Raw genomic sequence first — 23,097 nt, forward strand, 5'->3', positions numbered from 1 at the left:
TTCTTCTATTAAATTATGATCACTGTATTTGTAAATAGCTTGTATTTCCTGTTGTCTGAGTCAGTGTGTGATGACATGAACTAGCTGGTACAACTTCATAAACAGTGATTTCATCTTAAAATCTTTTTCATTTTTATTTCTTTACAGAAGACCTCTGTTGACTGAATTCAATCCCAATAAAAATTTCTGAGACATTTGATTTAATCTTGCCACACTATTTTGAGTGTTTAGGAATTTCAAATTGAGCCTACAAAATGCCCCCTAAGCCAAGATGGGTGACAGATCTATGTCAAATGAGTGGCAGAATTTTTATTCTGACAGTTGAAACCTGACCTTTTCTGTCCAATAAAGCATAGTGTGAGATTAGGCACAGTGCTGTAAAATGGTAAAAGGGGAAGCATTCTCTGGTAGCCAAAGGGTTAAGGACTTTTTGCTTTACTAGTTTCAAATTACAATGAGAAACCTCTTCTTTCCCAGCAGGGCTGCGCTTACATTAGTCTTTAGATCTCTCTTGAAGAGGGCTGGTATATTTGTGCCTGCTGGAGGTGGAAATAACAGTAAGAAGGAGAAAGGAATTGAATGGACTTTCGGGAGTTTTTCAAGTTAATTCAGGAAAGCACATTTACTTTAATAGTCCATGCTTAAGACTTGGTTTACACTAAAGACGACACAAAAGATGTTAAAGTTATCACCAAGCTGCCGGACAAATATATATAACAACACCACCAAGGTGCAGATCAGGATAGATCTGTGATTCAGGACTTTGTCTTGGAAAGAGGACAAGGTGTGTGAAGAATTCAAAACAAGTGAAGATAACTCTGGGAACTACAGTCTATCAGAAGATCAACTTTTGCTAATACAAACACCAGAGAACTGATTATCTTAAGCTTATATAGGAATGCATAGGTCATTCGACCAAATAATAGTAGCCGTCTCTTGCTACATAAATGCAGCAAAAACCATAAAAACTGTGGATAATTGGAAATCCGAGTTTCAGCTTTCTTAGAAATAACTACTGCCTGACACATTCCAAAATATTTTAAATAGAAAAAAGAAATCACTAAAGATGCTGTGTTTAGAAATGTCATTGACATGAAGAATAGGTAAATTTGTTTTTCCGTCACTGAGAGCACACCTCATAGGAATTCCGATTTTAAGACAGAGCAACGAGGATTAAAAGACTTTATTTCTGGGGGGAGAAAAATGTATCTAACGGTTCTTTTGCTTAGAGGTGTTCTGGGTCTGCTCTGGAGTTCCTGGGTTTTGGTGGGTTATGCAAAAGGCGGTCTGGGAGATAATCACGTTCACTCCAGTTTTATTTATAGGAGGCTGCGGAACCATGAAAGAAGGGAGATCCAGAGAGAAATTCTCTCTATCCTGGGTTTACCTCACAGACCCAGACCATTTTCACTTGGAAAACAGGCTTCTTCGGCTCCTCTCTTCATGCTGGACCTGTACAATGCTATGACAAATGAAGAAGACACGGAGGAATTGGAATATTCACTGAGGGGTTCCATGGGAGGAGAGAACAGAGGGGTAAGAAGGGGATACCCAGCCTCTCCAAATGGGTATTCTCGGAGAATGCAATTATCTCGCACCACATCCTTGACCACACAAAGTCCTCCTTTAGCCAGCCTGCACGATACCAACTTTCTGAATGACGCTGATATGGTCATGAGCTTTGTCAACTTAGGTATGTTTTTAATTTTTTTGCTAATCTCTGTTATTACAAACTGGAAGTTTTACTAATGGGGAAGTAGCTGCTTGGTAGGTGGTCATGTTTATATAAAGTCATTTTCTATAACTCTCCTCTTCTGGCTTCTGTTTCCTTTCTTTCATTGATGTAATATAAGTTCTAGCCTTAGGCAGTGGAGCTCATATATTTTAAATGTAAAAGTTAAAATTACATGCTTATGGTTTGTGTAGATTTGGGTTTTTTCTGACCTTGTTTAAATCCCAGCTTTGTCTAAATGTATGGACTAACAGATGATATTCTTCAAAACAGAAAAGTATTAGAACAATTATAGGCAAACCTTTGAAAAACCTAGGAGAAAAAGAAATATATGTGTGGGAAAGTTTAAGGGGGGGTTGAAGATTTTCTGTTGGATATTTGAAGAAAATATTAGATCATTTGAAATATGCTTAATATACATATCAAAACCCCATACACTTCTCTCTTGAAAAATACAACTGCTATGATAAAAGCTGAGTTAAATTAAATAAATATGATTAAAACCAAATACTATTTGGTTAAAGTATTTAATTCAGCACAGCAATTCAGAGCTACCCGGATCCTTTTAGAAAAGGGAGGTATGTCTATTCTTTGCAAGGATGATTTAAAACACGGAATACATCTCTTCATTTTTGGCGATCAAAAAAAACATAACTCACAGACTTAGCAACAGCTGCTTCGGCATTCCTTCTCTTTCTGCTAAGGTCAGATGCTTAATTGGAAATTTGTATATTTAATCCCATCCCTGGATGAGATGGGATAGAAGCTTTATTCAAGATTAATATTTTGGGTGATAATTTTTTTTAAATGGCAGGCGTTGCAAATTGACTTCAGATTATCAAATCATTCCGTGCATTCTTAGTCTCAATTGCCATTCCCTAGAGCATCATGAGAAAGGATTTACAGATTAAAAATGTTGAGCTATCAGTATCATGTAGGAGCAGTCATTCTATTTAGCTATAAGGAAAGTGACTTGCTAGGATAGGAAATCTGCAAGTTAAACACTTATTCGATGAAGCATTGGGATTTCAGTTCCACAGATGAACACTTTACTCATCAAATTTAACAAATTTGAAAGAATCAGAATGTATAGCAATTTTTTATTGATTTCCCAAAATTTCCCTGTATGTGAAAGCCATGTCACCTTCAAGATTACTAGTCACGGGATAAAAATTGTATCCCAAGTGCTCGTAAAACATAAAGCTTTTGTGATCCCTAAGCCTAAATGGTACCTAGATACATTTTATCCAATCTTTTGGTCTACAGAACCTCTCTCTTCATATCAGTCATCCTTGCAAGAAGAATAAGGTGGCCTATAAATTCATACATGTGTTTCTAGTTACCAAGGATTTTAAAATTGTGAAAACCTTAATAAGGAGAGTTTTCCAGTGGTTGCAGCAATCAGATATCACTGAAATCTGTTCATAAACATTATAATTAGCAGGTTTATTTGGTCCCTAAAAGGCGTTAAATACACAACATAATCTTAAATTAATTAGCAAGCTCTTCCTTGCCATGAATTCCGGGAAATTGTGGTTTATGACACACCCCATGTAGCAGCAGTAATAAGAAATATTGATGAGTAATTTAGATTAGTTTTAGCATTTTTATCTTAAAATCTTTTGTTTGGGCTTCATTAACATATTCACAAATAAGTCACCACGATAGAGAAACAATGCTATGTGATTTAAGATCTGACAGTGTATGGCAAGTCAAATTTTTTACATTGGAAAAAATGTGACCATCATCATGAGTTAGTATATATTTTAAATCTATATTTAAATCTTTCTCAAACAAATAAAGGTCGCTGAATGGAGTGCCACGAAAAGATCCAAATTTACCCAAATCTGCCAGCATTTGCCACCTATGTCCTATCCATTTTAAAGATTTCTTCATCCAAAATGATTAAAAAATCAGGATTCAAAGAAATCTTTCTTTCCAGGGATTACAAAAATCAATGTATTATCATTCCAAAAAAGTTTTATTTTTTTAAAAAAGCCTTTGTTATCAAGGGAATGTTCTATTTAACTTTGGATTCCATGAACAGAGTAATTTAATATGTTTGCTCTAAGATACATTTATGCATGCTATTCAGAGAAGCAATATTGGATATGAGCTTCAGAAACGAAAATTGTTTACATTATGTATTCAAATGCATAGAAAAATGCACTGTTCTTGGCAACAAAAGAAAGATTTTTATCTATATTTATGAATTAGAATAAAGCTCTCTCCTAAAAAATACCTAATAATTGATTCTGATTAAGAAAATAAGCTCCCACTAGAAGGTTGAAGGAAAATTTTACCTTATTACCAGAACATGCTGCTCGCAACAAAACTCTGAGATCGCTTCTTTTCAAAATATGTAATGAATGGCATTGTTTCCACTTAGGGAGAAAATAAGGTATGATAGAGTTCTCTGCATTCTAGGTCATATGTAATTTCAGTATAATAGACACCCCATGGTGGTTTCAACGTCACATTCTTTAACACACTAATGATGCTGCCTGTGACCAAATGTACTAATTCTGAAGTTCCATCACTTTCACGTAGCCAACAGGAGCTGCTTTTCTAGTGACCTATGAAATCCCTTATACACCAGAGAAATAAGTGCAAATGAACCAGTGAAATGGTGGGTGGAAGTCAGGCTGAAGAAGCCACCAGCAGTTAAACTGTGAGAAAATCTATTTACATTTTCAGTAAAAGGATTGATTGTTCCATACTGTTACAGTAATTCATTTTCATTGGAACAAATATTTTCTGTTGCCGCTTATTAATGCAAGTAAAATATTTTCTCTAAGCAGAAATTTAGTTTACCAAATCTCAGCCTAAAAGCAACTGGGTTTAGTTCCCAAATGCTTCTGAAATTCTAGGAGGGAAAATGTTCTTTTTAGTTTCAGACGTGTATATTTTTGATCCAGTTGGAGAAAAAGGAGAGAAAAATGTAATTATTTTATAGATTCTCAATTTGTATTTCCTTTTCCCCTGTGGAAACTCATCAACTTTCTGATTTTAGTAGTTGCTACTCTATTCTAATAGTAGCTATTTTCATATAAGATTATATATAATCTGTATATTTGCTAATTTTTAAAACCACATATTAATGGGTTTCAGTATTCTGGAACCCATCCCACACAATTTTGTTAATCTCTCAATTCAGAAATGATGATTCCAACAGGAAGTAACCTTTTGAAGACTTAATCATCTGTTTAATCAAGGAAACTGTTATATATTCATTAGACTTTTGCTTTTGGTCTACTACTAGACTCAAACAAAAAACACCGCTGTGAGAATCGGTGGGTTGTTTTTTTTTTGCCATCTCCTTCCTCCCAACCTAAGGTGGTTAGTTTGACATATGGGCTTTCTAAGCTATAAAAATGGATCTATTTCCAACATACAAATGCAAAAAGAACTGGAAACCATTACCAAGAAACAATGGGAGCCATTTCAATGTGCATGTACTTTAAAATAAAGATAAATATGTATTTGAGGACTGTTTTTAAAATTAAGTCAGTCTAGGAAGTGGAAGTCAGATATTCTTTGAGTTGGGATCTTTTAATATATTGCCATTAGTATGCCACTACACTATACAAGTTTATATATCTAAATGGAAGGAATCATGTAATATTATTCCTTGGTGTCAAGATTCATTAGACTGGAATCAAATTTGATTTTTAAACTATTACAATTATTAATTATTATGGTTCACTGTCTCCAATATGACTTTCTGACATTAGTTTTCATATATGTTTCTACTGAGTTAATTTCAAAATTAGAAGACCTGGTGATATATCATGGGATCATTTTTATATCATAACAATCCTTTCAAAAACAACTACATGTGCTGCTAGACTGATAAAAAGAATAATAATAGAGAGAGGAGAGACAAAATCCCGAAGAAAAAAGTGGAGAGGAATGTGAAAGAGAGAGAGAGAATAAACAGCAAACAGAATAATATATTTTACAACTACTAATATTTTGAGTAATTAAATTTTATTATAGTTTAATGGATCAAAAAACATGCCAGGAACTGTAGCTGAGAAACTCCTGAAAGTCACTGTAGGTGTCTGCTATACTGTACTGTCTTCAGCTCTTTGAAGTACAAGAAGAATTTAGGTGTGTGTTTGTGTGTGTGCTTTTACTGTGTAAATGATGCCTATGCAGCATAAGCACACATTAAAAGTAGTTAACTCTTTTTCCCCTGGAAACGACGATCCATTTCTCTGTGGGTGAATATGGAACCATGTGGTGCCTATATCTTACTGAGAAAGATTAGTGTTTGGAAAAGGAAGAGAATGAAATGAGATGAAATGAAACTCTTTAGAAAACAAGGGAGAGGCTGTTAAAGAATAGCTCTGATCCCCTCTGTCTTTCTTTCTCTAGATGCTTGTACTTGGTGGTTGGGACTGTGAGGAAAAAGGTATTTTTACTTGGAGCTATTTATTATATTGCTGAAATGTGATTTATTATTATCATTGCTATTAGTGATCATTTGACTATAATCTGCAACTTCAAACAGTCCTTCAAGCAGGTCTTAGTTTAAGCATGAGTAGTAGCAAGTAGACTGGAGACTAAGAAGTCATTACATAGTTCGGAACAACTGAGGAAAAAACCTGTCTTCATCCCCTAGTAGGGTGTTCCTGACATTTTCTTTAACATAGTTTTCTGCTTTTCCTTAAGTCCCCAGACCCAGGTTCAACTCTTCAGTGTACCCTTCTTTCACTCTAGCCTCCTTTAGTTTGCATTTACTCTCCATTTCTTCATACCCAGGGGCTTAGTTTACTAGAAAATCAATTAGTTACAGCTTGATCATTTAAAGTTAGGTCTTCTGTTTTCCTGGAGTTGAGAAGGAAGAGTTTATGAAGTGCCAATTGCAGGCTACCCTTCTAATAGAAACTCTCCCCAGGGCTTCAGGATAGCAGCTCTGTCTGCTGCAATCCTCTGTAATTATTTCCCATACTTTCCAAATGAACCCCCGACCTCTCGCCTCATCCACTATCCTTCTTACTCCTAGTCTGGTACCACCAGTTAAAATGACTTTTGGGAGAAATATGAAAGTTTCTATTGTTGCCATTGGAGGGAGCATAGACAGGATTTTTTTAATGGGGAAATGCTGACAAAACAGTGGGGGAAAGGAGAAGAAAAAGGTACTGGGATGGAAATTTTATTCTTAAAAGGGAGGGGGAGACTGATAAAAAGAATAATAATAGAGAAAGGAGAGACAAAATCCCTAAGAAAAAAGTGGAGAGGAATGTGAAAGAGAGAGAGAGAGAGAGAGAGAGAGAGAGAGAGAGAGAGAGAGAGAGAGAGAGAGAGAGAGAGAGAGAGAGAGAGAGAGAGAGAGAGAGAGAGAGAGAGATGAATAGAGGTCAGAAAAGAGAGAAAACGAGGGAGGGTACTCAGTATTCAGAGCTGCTTTTTGAGTAATGCAGGTGGAGGAAGTATTCATCATATCTCAGTTCCTGATGACTCATAGACAAAATAGATAATTCAACATTCCCCACAACCAAGTCAGCTCCAAGGACAGACCTCTTCATCCTTGCAGTCTGAAATCCCCCAAAAGGAAAAAAAAAATGTCCTCGGTATGTGTGTGAGAAGTACACAGACGGACTACTAACATTTACAGTCATAAATAATGTAGTAGCTTAGCTTTTAAAAACCACAGGTTAAAGGATAAGGCCTACCATGACGCACACAGAGGAGCTGAGATCAGAGGAGCAGCGAAAGGGTATGGGAGAAACAATGAATCCCCTTGTTCTGAGTTATATTTATGAGTGCTTCTTTGCACCTTAAGTTCATATTTTATTGGCTGGGCCATGGGGTCTCCCCATTTGCTCATCTCTTAAAATAACACCCCTGGCTAAGATTCCCAATAAAACACACAAGTACTACAGCAGGCAGAACTGTCGATCCTGACAAGCAGTTCGTTTATTTGGTTGAAGAAGAGGTTCATTATGACTTTGGAATTCTGATTTGATGTTTGAGATGCTGCTCATACAAAATAAAAGCAGCAGCAAGGTGTTACCTCTTGCCTGTTGCTTTGATGACATCACTGAACCATTTGGGCACATGCTATTTCAGCTTAACATTTGTCCTTCTCTACATCACCATAACATTCAATCTACATCATCATTCACTCTAAGTCTTTCTACAACCCATGAATTCCTACTGCCTCAATCACAGTCTTTCTACAGACCTTCTTTTGAGGGGTGGGAGACTCCTATTACTAACATTCTCATGTCTATGGCAGATTGCTTCCCCAAGGCTTTTGCCCTACTCCATAAGTTCAAAGAAGGTCTTGGCTATTAGGCCTATGCTGCAGAGTCACTTTAATTACACCTCGCCCTGGAGCAGGGCAAGATCACTTCAATAAAGCAGGTGGGGCAAATGTTTCTTTCTGACCAAGGATAGTCAGAGCACTGAGGAAGGAGGGGAAAGAGGAAAGAAAGAAGGTGGGTGGATAAAGGAGGAGCAGATGAGAAAGACAGAAAAGGGAGTCACACACACACACACACAAACACATACACATAAATAGAAAGATCACAGCAAGAGAAAGATGAGAGATACTAGACACAGACAGATAGTAGATAGTCACAAAAGAAAGTTGGAAAGACCCTTTATATTACCTTCGCTTCCTCCCTCTATTCGCCTTACTCCTGCTTTTCCTCTTCTTCTTCCTTTCTCCTTCTGGATAGAGCATGGGCCTAGGAGTCAGAAGGTTATGGTTCTAATTTGGGTTCTGCCCCTTTCCTGCTGTGTGACATTGGGCAAGTCACTTCACTTCTCTGTGCCTCAGTTCTCTCATCTGAAAATGAGGATTGAGACTGTGAACCCCACATGGGACAGGGACTGTGTCCAACTGGATTTGCTTGTGCAAGGGACTCTCCCTTTGACTGGAAGATCTCAGGAGCTTTGAAAAACAAACACCAAAACGCCCCGTCAAAAAATCAAAAATCATCAAAAGCACTCCAGGGACAGCTGCAGGGAGCTGGGGAAGTGCGGAAGAAGAGGAAGTCAGGAGAAGGAAAGGAAACAGAGAGGAAAAAGAAAAGTGAGAAAGGGGAGGAGGGAAAAAGAGAGGATGATGAGAAAGGGGAGGGTGCTGGATCCACCCCAGTGCTTAGTACAGTGCTTGGCACATTGTAAGATCTTAACAAATACCATCATTGTTTTTATTATTCCTCCTCTCCCCTTTCTCATCATCCTCTCTTTTTCCCTCCTCCCCTTTCTCACTTTTCTTTTTCCTCTCTGTTTCCTTTCCTTCTCCTGACTTCCTCTTCTTCCGCACTTCCCCAGCTCCCTGCAGCTGTCCCTGGAGTGCTTTTGATGATTTTTGATTTTTTGACGGGGCGTTTTGGTGTTTGTTTTTCAAAGCTCCTGAGATCTTCCAGTCAAAGGGAGAGTCCCTTGTAGCTATAAGCTTGTTGTGGTCAAGGAACCTGTTTGTTTATTGTTGTACTGTACTCTCCCAAGCACTTAGTACAGTGCTCTGCACACACTAAGTGCTCAATAAATATGATTGGCTAACTAACTGAGTGTGGGGTTCTGGGACCTAACCTGAGCCATCAGTCTGGAGCATTATGGTTTTCTCCAGTCACTTTTTCCAGGGAGGAGAGGGCTTGGGTCTGAAGCAAGTGGTGGCCTAGCAGTAGGAGACAGCATTGCCTGGGTATTCCTTTCTGTTGCTCTGAATCCTTGTAACAGAAAGAAACTCTGGTTCACTGGGCACTGAATTTCTCTCACACTATCCAGGGGTCCATATGGTCCCAAACCCTTCAAAGCCTCATTTCTCTTTATTAATATTTCCCTACAGAGTATATGAGGTCAACATTATATATTATCCCTTTTACCCAAGAGGAAAAAGGATTGCCTCATGGTGGCTCTGGGTGGTAACAGGAAAGCTGAAAGCAAGTCCTCTTGACTCTCAGTTCTCTGAACCCAGAGGGACTATGCTGCCTCAGAAGATGGGGAATGGAATCATAAAATGCTGTGGTATTTGAAGCACAGAATGATCAGTCTTGCAACTGTTCTGTGAAGTCAAGGACTGACCATTGCCAAACATAGCAAAAGGATTGCTTCCCCGCTTCCTTCAATGCCTTTCTCCTGTTAATAAACCCCAGGATCATGTAAGCTTTTGTAATCATAGCACTCCATTACAAATTCATATTCAGCTGGTGATTCACAAGGATTCACAAGTCATTTTTGCTGTTTTGGGTAGAGTCAATATTTCCCTGCCTTTCCTACTGGTGGTTTGTTTTTGGTTCCTAAGTAAATTATTTTTCACTCATCCTTAGTTAATTCCCTTCCAAGTAAAATACCTCAGTGGTCGGGAGCAACAAAACATTAGAAACAAAATGAATGGAAAGACAAATGAAAAGCATCAAAACAGAAAGTTTTGAAAAAAAAAATCTAGGTAAGATTGACCACTACAGTCATATTTCACTGACGGAGAGGTCACAGCACATGGTAAAGAGAAAGACAAATAGAAAGAAATAGATCAAAACAGGGATTAAGGATACATAAATCAATCCTATTTATTGAGCATTAATGTGTCAAGTCTAAATCAAGGAATAAAACGTGCTTCCAATAGGTGCCTTCTCAGTGTCACTCCACCTCCTCCTTCTCACAGAGTTGTCAACCTACCCACCTGAATTTCTATGAGCCTTAAGATGTAGAAAAATATGACTGGGGATTAGCCAACCCCACAGTTTATCCAATAGTGCCGCAAAGGGAAGGAGATTCTCTCCCCCCGACCTTCAAGTAGCTATGGACTTTAATTAAATCTTTTGGTACAGGTCAGCACCCAGTTTGGACAACCCTCAGGGAGATGGAACATTCTGTAGCTCTCAAACTCCATTTAGATCTAAGTCATTTTATTCATTTATTCATTCATTCAATCGTATTTATTGAGTGCTTACTGTGTTCAGAGCACTGTACTAAGTGCTTGGGAATTACAAGTTGGCAACATATGGAGATGGTCCCTACCCAACAACGGCTCACAGTCTGGAAGATGGGCTCACAATCTAGAAGTATTTTATGGTGGGAGAGGTACTTCCTTTGGGATTCCCACAATCTTCCTGAGCCTAGTCGAACATCCAGAGTCATTTTGGAAGATTCTCATGAATTTGGAGAAGTTGGTTTACCTAAAAGGTCTCTAAAGAGCCCTAGGTTGCTAAATGGATTGCCTGAATGTCAACTTAGGGTGAAATGGCTCATTGTAGGCAGGACTCTCGCTATCAACTCTGTTGTGGACAGGGGTCTATCTACCAGCTTTTTTGTATTGTACCCTCCCAAGGGCATGTCACAATGCTCTGCACACAGTAAACACTCAATAAATGCCACTGATTGATTGATTGAGTCTGCTTAAAGTGGCAGCCCAGGATTGAAGGCTATGCTGATCAATATGCCCAATATAGGTGCTACAGGAACCTGCCAATAAGTGAAATAACCTCTTGACTTCTAGATGTTGATTGTACCTAAAATGTACCAATATGCCATTTATTAAATTCCTTAGAACTCCGAAGGATTAATTTACATAGAAAAGGGTAACAATTCACTTCCTCTAGACTGTAAGATCCCTGTGAGAGGAACATGTTAACCCAGTATATTACATCGTATTCTTCAAAGCACTTCATACAGTGTGCTGAACACAGTAAGTGTTCAATAAATACAATTGATTTTTTGATTCCCGATTATTCAGGCTCAAAGCAAATACAGTGGGGACAGTCTTCCCCACTCTGAAGTATGATTCTGCTGCATGGATCTTTTTTTTACAAAAATGTCAGTCCATGTTTTCCCATTCCTGAAGAACTTTCAGTGGTTAGACTCTGAGCCCTATGAGGTTCAGGTATTGTATCTGATATGATTATCTTTTAACTACACTAGCACTTGGCATAATGCTTAAAAAATTCCACAATCATTAATAGTAGACAGCACCTCACAGTGAGGGGATGCAAATTATGTAGTGAGTGACCAAATAACCCTGAGGTTAGATTCCACTTTTTCTCTTATACTGTTCCAGACAACTGAAAAATCAATCAAAATTATTCATTATACACTTATTTTAGGCAGAGCACTGCACTAAGAGCTTTGGGAAAGTACAGTGCAAAAGAGTTGGTAGACAGGTTCCCTACCCACAAAGAGCTTACAATCTAATGGTCTTGACTTCCAGAAGTTGATTGAATCTGAAGTGCACCAATATGCCATTTATTAAATTCCTTGGAATCCTGAAGAATTAATTTACACAGAAAAAGGTAACAATTCACTTCTTCTAGACTGTAAGCTCCTTGTGAGTGGAACATGAGCCAAATAGATTGTACTCTCCCAAGCACTTCATACAATGCTTTGAGAACAGCAAGTGCTCAAAAAATACAATTGATTGATTTCCAATTATTCAGACTCAAAGCAAATACACTGGGGTCAGTCTCTCACCACTCTAGTCCGTACTTCACTCTTCTGCTCAGATCATTTTTCTACAAACATATTCAGCCCATGTTTCCCCACTTGTCAAGAACCTCCAGTGGTTGCCTATCCACCTTCTCATCAAACAGAAACTCCTTGCCATTGACTTTTAAGCACTCAATCACCTTGTTCCCCTCCTACCTCACCTCCATGATTTCCTACTACAACTCAGGCCACACAATTTATTTCTTTAATGCCAACCTACTCACTGTACCTTGATCTCATCCAACTTACCACTGACCTCCCATCCACATCCTGCCTCTGGGCCGGAACTGGACTGTAAGCTCCTTGCGAGAGGAATATGTTAGCCCAGTATGTTGTATAGTATTCTTCTAAGCACTTCATACAGTGCTCATCATCATACTGTGCTTCCTCATCATTTCTGACATTTATTCTCTACACTTTCAAAGACTTACTGAAGACTCAGTTCCTCGAAGAGGCCTTCCCTGACTAACCCCATATTTACTCTTCTCCCATTCCTTGCTGAATCATCCTTGCACTTGGATTTGTTCCCTTTATTCATCCCTCTCTCAGCCCCACAGCACTTATGTAAATATACGTAATTTATATTTATTTATATTAATGTCTGTCTTCCTCTGTAGACTATAAGCTCATTGTGGTCAGAGAACAAATCTACCAACTCTGTTATACTGTTGTATTTTACTCTCCCAAGTTGTTAGTACAGTGCTCTGCAAACAATAAGCACTCAATAAATACAAGTGATTGAGTGATTGTTAAAGGGGAGAAATGTGCAGACTGGGATCCAATATTGAGGTAAGATAGAAGGGGGCAAGCTGATAGACTGCTTACAGGCCAATGGCAAGGATTTAAGGTTTGATACAGAGATGGATGGGTAACCCACATATACACTAAACTGTTGTAATAAAGTGCAAATTACAAATAAAACTCTAGTCATAGTGCATGTCCGGATGGGTTATTTTCCACTGTCTTCAGCAGCAGCACAAAGAAGGGGCATGGCCTAGTGGGGTAGAGCACAAGCCTGGGAGTCAGAAGGTCATTGGTTCTGTGGCTCAGTAGAAAGAGCATGGGCTTGGGAATAAGAGTTCATGGGTTCTAATCCCAGCTCTGCCACTTGTCAGCTGGGTGACTTTGGGGAACTCACTTAACTTCTCTATGCCTCAGGTATCTCATCTGTAAAATGGGGATTAAGACTGTGAGTGCTACATGGGACAGGGACCGTATCCAACCCAATTATCTTGTATTTACCCAAGTGCTTAGAACAGTGCCTGGTAATAATAATTATAATTATGATATTTGTTACTGTACTAAGCATTGGGATGGATACAACCAAATTGGGCTGGACAGTCCCTGTCCCATGTGGGGCTCACAGTCTCAATCCTCATTTTACAAATGAGGAAACTGAGGCACAGAGAAATGAAGTGACTTGCCCAAGGTGAAACAGCAGACCAGTGTGGAGGTGGGAATAGAACCCATGACCTTCTTACTCCCAGGCTCATGCTGTATACACTACACCGTACTGCTTCTAGATCTGACCATAGTAAGCACTTAAAGTATGCCACAATTATCCTTATTATTAATTCTTACAAGCTCCTATTTCTCTGAATCCTGGTTTGGGAATGGAGGAGCTAAGGGTTAGGGTCCCTCTTCCCTCTCAGATGTCTCAGCAAGAAGAAGTGTTGGGAGGAGTGTGGAGTGAATCTGGTCAAAGTTCTCTTTCCTGATGCTGTGGCCTAACCCGGTGAAAAAGGAGGAATGAGAAAGAATAAGAGCAAGGGAGGACAGATGAAGAAGTGCAAGAGAAGAGAATATAAAGAAAAGGCAAGGAGAATGAGGAGGAAAGTAGGAAAGTGAAGAGAGAAGAGCAGCAAAATAGAAGTGTTAGAATACAGAGAAAAATAAAAGAGGCTTTGTTCGTTTTCATGGAATAATAGTAATAATGGTATTTGTTAAGTGCTGTGCTTACTCTGTGCCAAACACTGTTCTAAGAGCTTGGGTAGATACAAGGTAATCAGGATGTACCACTTGAGGCTCACAGTCTTAATCTCCATTTTACAGATGAGGTAACTAAGGCACAGAGAAGCTGAGTGGCTTGCCCAAGGTCGCACAGCAGACCAGTGGCAGAGATGGGATTAGAACCCATGTCCTCTGACTCCCAAGCCTGTGCTTTTTCCACTAAGCCATGCCATATCTACATGGTGGGAAAGGAGGCTTTATTGTGGGGTCCTTTAGAAAGAACAGAGAATGCTTAGATCCATAGTACTATTCCAGGGAAACTCTTTCATAGGGGCCACTGTCATATTTTTGACCATAGACTTTAACAGAGCTCTTTATAAGATGTCATTTCTCCTCTAACAATGTTGATAATATTATATATATATATATATATATATATATATATATATATATATATATATATATATATAAAGAGGATTCTTTGGAACAGACAATAATGAAGTAGCTGCTTAATATTCTCTTTGTCAGTGTAGGTTTCCACTTATCAACTTTCTGCTAAGTTCATTTATTAATACATTCTGCTTGTATAAATATTGAGCTGTAAGTTCTGAGATAAAATAGACATATGGTAACTGTCTTTTGTGGTATGAATCTGGGTGTTCCTAATTTTTAATTGTTTTCATAACTCACTGAGTGATTAGGGCTTTTTGTTTTCTCTCCAATACCATACAAATTTAAGTGGCTCTGACCTTCTAGTCTGCCTGTTTGGGCTGACTTATCAGATGACCATCTGACCTTCTTGTTAATTGAACTTAATTACTTCCTGTTGTAATATTTTGAAATAAGGATGGAATTTTGATTCAGATCCAAGAAACTGTAGAAAATGAACATGAACCAGCGATACTCAGATACCATTCTTGACTTCATACTTAAGTCAATTAGTTGATTCTGGAAATTTCATGCTCTATGAGAAAGAAAGCTGGAGCTTTATAATTATTTTAAAATAAACTTGTTTCTCCCCTATTTTAACTGGTTTATAAATTCTGGTCTCTGGATACATTAACTAAGCATGAAACAAACACAAGGAGGCCACCATTATCTTCTAATTTATTTCCTCTTGGTCCAAAATAACACCATGGACCTGAATCTACACCCTTTTTAAATAGGAGAGATTTGAGCAAATCCTTCTGTAGTATAACTGAAGAAAAGCATTTTGCAATTTATAAACAATTTTATTTACAGTAAGCAAAATAGTCTTTGCGGGTAAAATATTTAGCCATATCAGGTAAATTGGCTGTGCAGGGCAGCATTTGATAAATGAGCACTTTCACATAATTCAGGAGGCCATTACGTGAAAATATTCCTCACATGGATGGCTGTTTACAAGAGAAATGAAATTGAAAAACTGAAAAGAGAAATAACATTAAAAACTGCACAGTGCAGTCTGAATTTTCTAATGTTCTTTGAACCTGAAAACAAATTTTACCTGTTAGCCTTAACAAATTGACCTGTTAGTAATGTTTTTATAGGCAAAGTAATAGTTTACTAGTGGAATAGGAATTGGGAGATGATCCCTATTCCTCAATTGGGAGATGATGCCAGAAAAGGCAGCTCAGCAGTCTCTGAATTGGATGTCTCACTCCACTCTGGTTCTAAATGGAAGTTAAGCTCTTTTCTTGTTCATGAACATCTATGATTTCAGAGGTCTAAGATCACCACACATCCTTTGGGGGATCTACTCCTTTTCTGAGAAGGTAATTGTCAGAGTTCATTTACAAGGTTAACACCCACATTGGCAAGGTGCTACTGGAATTGAATGATAGGTTTAAGTTTTGACCAGTTTTTTTAAATGTCTGGAGCTTCTTCAGGTTATTGATGGGCTTTATGTTTAGGCATTGGGTATCAATGTGATGGGTGTAAATTAACTGAAGCCGCTGAGATTATCTTGTCCCTAGCAGTAATTTTAAATGTGAGTTCCTTGCAGAAAAGATCATTGCCTCACTATGTGTCTCAGCAAGGTGGCTCTGAAAGGACTCAGGAAAAGCAACGGTGATGTTCTTCATAGCAGTCGCTGTTTTTCTCCTTCCTGGAACAGGATGCTGGATGAAAAGTGGTTTTAGCCTGGAATATTGCATTAGTGGCAGAATTTACCTGCCCCTGCCTGGAATTAGCATGAAGTAAGTAGTAGTAGTTTACATTCATTGAGTGAATGGTCAGGTTTTCAGACCACAAGGAGCTGACACGCTAATGGTGAAAGGCTAACCCTAGGACTATTGAGGTGCCCCTGTTTAGAGGCTGGCTGGGAGGAGGGAAAGGGCATTTTTTACCCCAAGTGCTTCGGAGATATGGTTATGGAGATCATCCATAGAGAAATAGCGTGACCTAGTGGAAAGAGTACAGGCCAGGGAGTCAGAAGCCCTGGCATCTAATCCCTGCTCTACTTCATACCTGCTGTGTGGCCTTGGGCACTTAAAAAGTCACTTAACTTTTTTGTGCCTCAGTTGTCTCACCTGCAAAATGGACATTCAATACCTAGTCTCCCTGGTACTTAGACTGTGTACGTTGCCTCACCAATCTACCATATCTTAGCTCATAGACTTTGTTCCTCTAGTGCCAGCTTCCTCACTGTACCTGATCTTGTATATCTCACTGCCGATTCCTTTCCCATGTCCTTCCTCTGGCCTGGAACTCCCTGCCCTCTAAAAATACTCGCTCCACCTTCAAAGCCTTATCAGTCAATCAATGGTATTTATGAAGGTCTTGCTATGTACAGAACACTGTGCTAGGCACTTGGGTGAGTATAATACAACAGAGTTGGAAGACAGGTTCCATTGAGCTTACAGTCTAGAGGGGAAAAGAGAATTTAATACGAATAAGTAAATTATAATGTGTAATTTAAAGACATGTACATAAGTACTGTGGGCTTGAAGGTGGGGTTAATATGAAATGCCCAAATGTCACAGATCTAAGTGCACAGAGGATGCAGAAGCATGCTGATGTAGCCCAAAAGCAAGCCAGGTTTGTGGTTTGGATCATAAGAGCAGAGACAGAGTCCATACATTCATTCATTCAAATATATTTTTTGAGGGCTTGCTGTGTGCAGAGTAGTGTTGTTCAGATGTCCCAGCACGAACGTTTAGCTTTCTCTTAGCTAGAACTCACAAACGATTTGACTTCAGGTAGAGCAAACTGCCATCTGAAGAGCTATCTGGTAATTAAATCCAAGAGGCTAACAGGAAGGGTTGTGTTTACAGAAAGATCATGCATTCCTTTCCCTTCTCTTTTCAATTTCACTCCCTTCTTTGCCAAGATAAGATAATCAGATTCTTTTGTTTTGCAGGTAGTCACTGTTTAAACTTCTCATTAATTTAGATAAGTTTATTCCTTAATAGGAAGAGCAAGAGCAGCAGAGTACCAGATCTACCTGGAAATTGAACAGGTAACCTGATCTTTGGATAGAGACAGGAATGGGTTTCTTAGCAGCGTGGCTTAGTGAAAAGAGCCCGAGCTTTGGAGTCTCGTGGGTTTTAGTCCCACTCTGCCACTTGTCAGCTGTGTAACTTTGGGCAAGTCACTTCACTTCTCTGTGCTTCAGTTCCCTCATCTGTAAACTGAGGATGAACACTGTGAGCCCCACGTGGGACGACAACCTGATTACCTTGTATCTCCCCCAGCGCTTAGAACCGTGGTTGGCACATAGTAAGCGCTTAACAAATACCATCATCATCATTAGCATCAATCCCTGGTAAATAGGACCAGAATCCTTGGCAGAACACCAAAACTACTTTATCCTGCTTAGTCTGGTGAGACTGATAGTACTGTTACAATATATCAAAGAAGGTGTCCATTAGAACAATTGAACAAATATTTTGGGTAGCCTGTGGGTCATTTACCATGTTGAGGACTTCATTAGGTACTTCGAATGGAGACTGTAGATACAACCCAATGGGAGGAACATTAACGTGCACTTTGTAAAAGGGAATGTCAATTCACAGCAGTTTTTTCAAGACACTCAGCATACCAGTGATTGACCAACAGCGGCATCTGCTTCAACTAAAATGGGCAACTCTACAAGGGTACATAAATAGTGGTTTCACTTGCTAATCTTTGACTAATCTATGTCTTCTGTGTAAGTTTTCCCTTTTTTGGTCTTCCAATTAAAACATTGGTTTACGATCCACTCCTTCCACCCCCTCCTCTGATTCACACCTGCTCAGGAGCCAGGCTTCCAGATCCAGAATAATTGGGGATAAATGGGTGGTCTGTGGGAAGGTGTGTGTGGGGGGTGAGGGTGGGGTGCATTGGGAGGACACGCCATGTGGCTAAAGGGCAGGATCTTGTTCCATATGCCTCCTCCCCTCAACACTCCTCCATTTAGTTAGGAACACAGACACTGAGCTTTGTTGAGCAGAGGGAATACACTTTTTATAAAGCTGTCTCTTGAATCATCAATCTTGGGGGATTCGTCAAACATGAGGATCTCTGCCCACATAGAAACAGTGTGGCCACATGGAAAGAGCATGGTCCTGGGAGTCAGAGATCCTAGGTCCTAATCCAGGCTCTGCCACTTGCCTGCAGTGCCACTTTAGTCAATTCACTTAACTTCTCTGTGCATCCATTTGCTCATCTGTGAAATGGGGATTAAATACTTGTTTTCTCCTACACCATCTGATGTGAGCACCATCTGGTTTAGGGACTGAGTACGACCTGATTAACTTAGCATATGGCTTGGCACATAGTAAGCACTAAACGAATACCACAGTTATTATGACTACTATAAAGTTGGGTTAGCTTCATGGTACCTTCTGTAATAGTCAACATATCAAAGTATGTAAACCAGTTTTCAAGTAGGTTTATAACAATTATTCAGAGGATAATGGTCAGCTGCTTTCCTTGTCTTCAGGGAACAAAGCAAGAGAAAATGGGTCTAAAATGCAGGAAGAATTTCCTGTCAGAGAGCCCACATATTTTGGGATAGATTTCTTCTTGAGGTGTGCCCAGATTTATGACTGTATCCTTTAAAGACCCTATCCTCTGTAAACTTGAAGGGCTGTAGTAGATCTATTTTTGATAATGAATTTCATCAGATTCCCAGCTCTGAAATAATGACCTTTGCTTCTGGAGATTTTAAAAAGTGGTAGGGGAAGAGTCAGTCTAGCGTCCAGGGGTTATGGATAAGATAAGATTGAATGAATCACCAACAGGAGACAAGGAAATGGTGCTCTAGCTGTTCTTCTAACCTTTTCCTCTAGACTGTAAGCTCACTATGGGCAGGGAACTTGTCTACCAGCTCTGTTGTATTGTTACATTATAATCTCCCAAGAGATTATTACAGTGCTCTGCACACAGAAAGCACTCAGTAAGTACGATTGATTGATTCCTTTAACCTCCAATACTGTTCCATATGTCAATGCACCCCACCATACAGTCCAGTTTCCCACAGCCAAGTGGCAAGAATATGGGACTGGGTGTCAGGACATCTGAATTTGAATCCCAAATCTATCACTAGCCTGCTGTGTGACCTTAGGCAACTCACTTAACCTCTCTGGGCTTCAATTACCCCATATGTAAATTGGAGATAACTCCTTACCTTTCTTGTGATCCCTTTGTGGTTCTTGGACTGTGTGTATGTGTAATATATACCATAGTACAAATTATTAGTAGTAGAAGTGGGAGAGAGGGAGTGTGGTTCAAGGGTTACACAAAGACAGCCGTTGTAGTCATTACGGCACTGGAATTATCTCCTTGCTTGGTGAGAGAGTTCTTTGCTGTAAAAGCACTTGGGGGAACAGGAGTGTAGGTAAAATAATTTTGGGGATTTGTAGGAAGGTGCTAAGCATTCAGTGCATAAAAACGTAAATATAGTCTACATTCATATCTATACTGTACAAGTTTATGGACTGTTGTTCTTGTTACCTGCTTGTTTTTCAAACATGAGGAATACCTAGAAAGGGCTATATTTATGAGTTTATCAGAAAAAAAAATCTGCTTTATTCCAATGGTTTTAATTATTGTATTAGCAGCTAACTGGAAGGTCAAAGAATGTTTAAAATAATAAAAAAGGAAATTAAGAATTTTTAGATTGTAAAAAGTGCACCATTTACGTGGGAGGCCTTGGAGTCCAAGGATATTAAAAAACAATTAAAGAGCTTTAATGTATTCATCTGTTTAAAACTAAATCAAGTCCTAGTTATTTAACATTCAATTTTAATAATTGGTTTATTGGGGAAAGGCTAATTTAAAACATTGTGTGTGTGTATGTGTGTGTGTGCGTGTGATATAAACTGCTTAATTTTATATTTTTCCCAGATCAGACCACTGACGGATGGTTTCCTGTAAAGTAATACTATGCTGGAGACAATTTTAGTGCCTTCAGGTGGCAAAATTAAAAAAAAAATCCCTAGAAAAACTGAATTCTCCAGGTACCAAGAAGTTGAGTAGCTAATCAAATGCCCAGGTTTGGAACCATATTTCATAGTTTATAGGTTATTTGTGAAACAGAAATGTTAGTTTGAACATTAAGTTTCTCTTGAAGTGTTTGGAGTTTTCTTCAAAATTAGAATTTTAGTACCTTAAAAGAGACCAACTCAGGAGACACAGAGCTTAGTGCAATGAGACACTGGACTGAGTAGGACTTGGGAGGGAACGTCTGGAGGCTTGGGTGGAATTCTTAGTTCCTGGTTTTCTTGCACAGGGGAAGCACCTTTTCAATATTCATATTTCATTCCCATACCTGTAAACTGGGCTACTACCTGAGGATTCTAGGCATACAACTAAGTTACCACCCACAATATACTTTATGACTTTTGGAAGGAAACTGCCATAAAAATTCAAAGAATTATTATGATTATCATCAAAACCTCATTTCATTTAACCTAACATGTGGGGTGTATCAAATAAACTTCTCCAAGATCTTGTAGCTGCACACATGCTCATCATTAATTTCTAAATGAAAAGCCAATTCTATATTTGTGTTTATCATCAGTTTTATCCCTCTCCCTGTGACCCTGATTTTTTTTAACTCTTTTATGTTCCTGTTCTTTTTAACCCTGTCCCCTTATTCATTCATTCATTCAATCATATTTATTGAGCACTTACTGTGGGCAGAGCACTGTACTAAGTGCTTGGAAAGTATAATTCAGCAATAAAGTGAGACAATCTCTGCCCACACCAGGCTTACAGTCTAGAATGGGGAAAACAGGTATCAAAACAACAGGCATCAATATAAATAAATAGAATTATAGCTATATACACTTCAAAACAAGTAAACAGGCATCAATATAAATAAATAGAATTACAGATTGATACATAAATACATAAGTGCTGTGGGGCCGGGGGAGGAGCAAAAGGAGCGAATTGAGGTGAAATGGAAAGGAGGGGGAGCTGAGGAAAAGAGGAGCTTAGCCTGGGAAGGCTTTTTGGAGGAGGTGAGCCTTCAGTAGGGTTTTGAAGGGGGGAAGAGTGATTGTTTGGTGGATTTGAGGAGGGAGGGTATTACAGGCTAGAGATAGGACGTGGGCCAGGGGTCGATGGTGGGACGGGGAGATTGAGGCACAGTGAGAAGGTTAACACCAGAGGAGTGGAGTGTGCAGGCTGGGATTAGGAGAGAGGGAAAGTGAGGTAAGAAGAGGCAAGGTGATGGAGAGGTCTGAAGACAATTTGTCTTATGCTGTCAAGTCATAGCGACACCACGGACGCACCTCTCCCAAAACACCCCACCTCCATCTGCAATCGTTCTGGTAGTGTATCCATAGCGTTTTCTTGGTAAAAATACAGAAGCGGTCTCCCATCGCCTCCTTCTGGGCAGTAAACTTGAGTCTTCATCCTTGATTTTCTCCCATGCCTCTGATGTCCAGCATATTGCTGGAAGAATTGTCAATCAATCAATCAATCAATCATATTTATTGAGCATTTATCATGTGCGCCACACTGTAGTAAACACTTGGGAGAGTACAACACAATAATATTACAGTCACACTCCCTGCCCACAACAAGTTTACAGTCTAGCGGCAGAGGCAGACATTAAATTAAAAAATTACACACATGTACATAAGTGTTGTGAGACAAGTCGGGGTAGGTGATGAATAAAGGAAGCAAGTCTTAGACACCCTAGCTGGAATCCCTTCCCTGCTTTCTCCAGCCTCCTTTCAGGTACCAGCTTCTTCCCATAGTCATGTCCACTGAGCCTCACTTTCACCATCCACCACTGACTAGAGACACTTTCTTGAGGCTATTTATAGCCTTAGAATTCTGAGGTGCCTGCCAGCATTGAGTTCTACACCTTGGATCTCCATTCCTGAAGCTTCTTATCCAGAAACCTCAGGTAACCCTACTTCATTGGCTCATGCTTTCTCTGCTAGGTCAAATATACCATCATGTTTGAGTTCCACAGGGCTAACATACATCCTTGCATATTATTTCCCTAGCCAGCATATGACTGGGCTATTTAGAGTACTGGAAATAAAGCCAGGCTAGGCTTGACAGTGGTGAGAATGGCTGGTGGCCAATGAACTGATGACCAACGTTTAGCTCCGGCATGGAAGCTAACAATAACTAGCTTAGACTCACCATAATTTTAGGTTTCACATTTTTAGCATAAAAGTTTCTCTGACCTTCTCTGAACCTAGCCTTTTTGCATGTCCAAGGCAAATATGTGAATGACTATATAGAATGTAAACTCGTAAACTCAAGGTTAGCAAATCCATTGTCATCCATCATAGCTGATAGATGACTCACAAAGTCACAAAGTCAAAAAGACCTCCAATCAATCAATCATACTTATTGAGCTTTTTCTATGTGCAGAGCACTGTACTAAGCACGTAATAATAGTAATGGTATTTGTTAAGTGCTTACTATGTGCAAAGCACTGTTCTAAGAGCTGGGGTAGATACAAGGTAATCAGGTTGTCCCACATGGGGCTGGCTCACAGTCTTAATCCCCATTTTACAGATGAGCTAAGTGAGATTCAGAAA

The 23,097-nt window shown here is 39.2% G+C and overlaps 1 protein-coding gene across 1 annotated transcript in view; it reads left to right on the top strand.

Moving 5' to 3' along the window:
* Positions 1–1,077: 1,077 nt before the first annotated feature.
* BMP5 (bone morphogenetic protein 5) overlaps positions 1,078–23,097 on the top strand; it is a 158,737-nt gene continuing 136,717 nt past the window's right edge. The window contains exon 1 of the mRNA XM_038748209.1: positions 1,078–1,693. Coding sequence (XP_038604137.1) covers positions 1,204–1,693 — 490 coding nt within the window. The 5' untranslated portion in view covers positions 1,078–1,203. The remainder of the gene's footprint in view (positions 1,694–23,097) is intronic.

Source organism: Tachyglossus aculeatus, chromosome 1, assembly GCF_015852505.1.
Source record: "Tachyglossus aculeatus isolate mTacAcu1 chromosome 1, mTacAcu1.pri, whole genome shotgun sequence".
Lineage (NCBI taxonomy): Eukaryota > Metazoa > Chordata > Mammalia > Monotremata > Tachyglossidae > Tachyglossus > Tachyglossus aculeatus.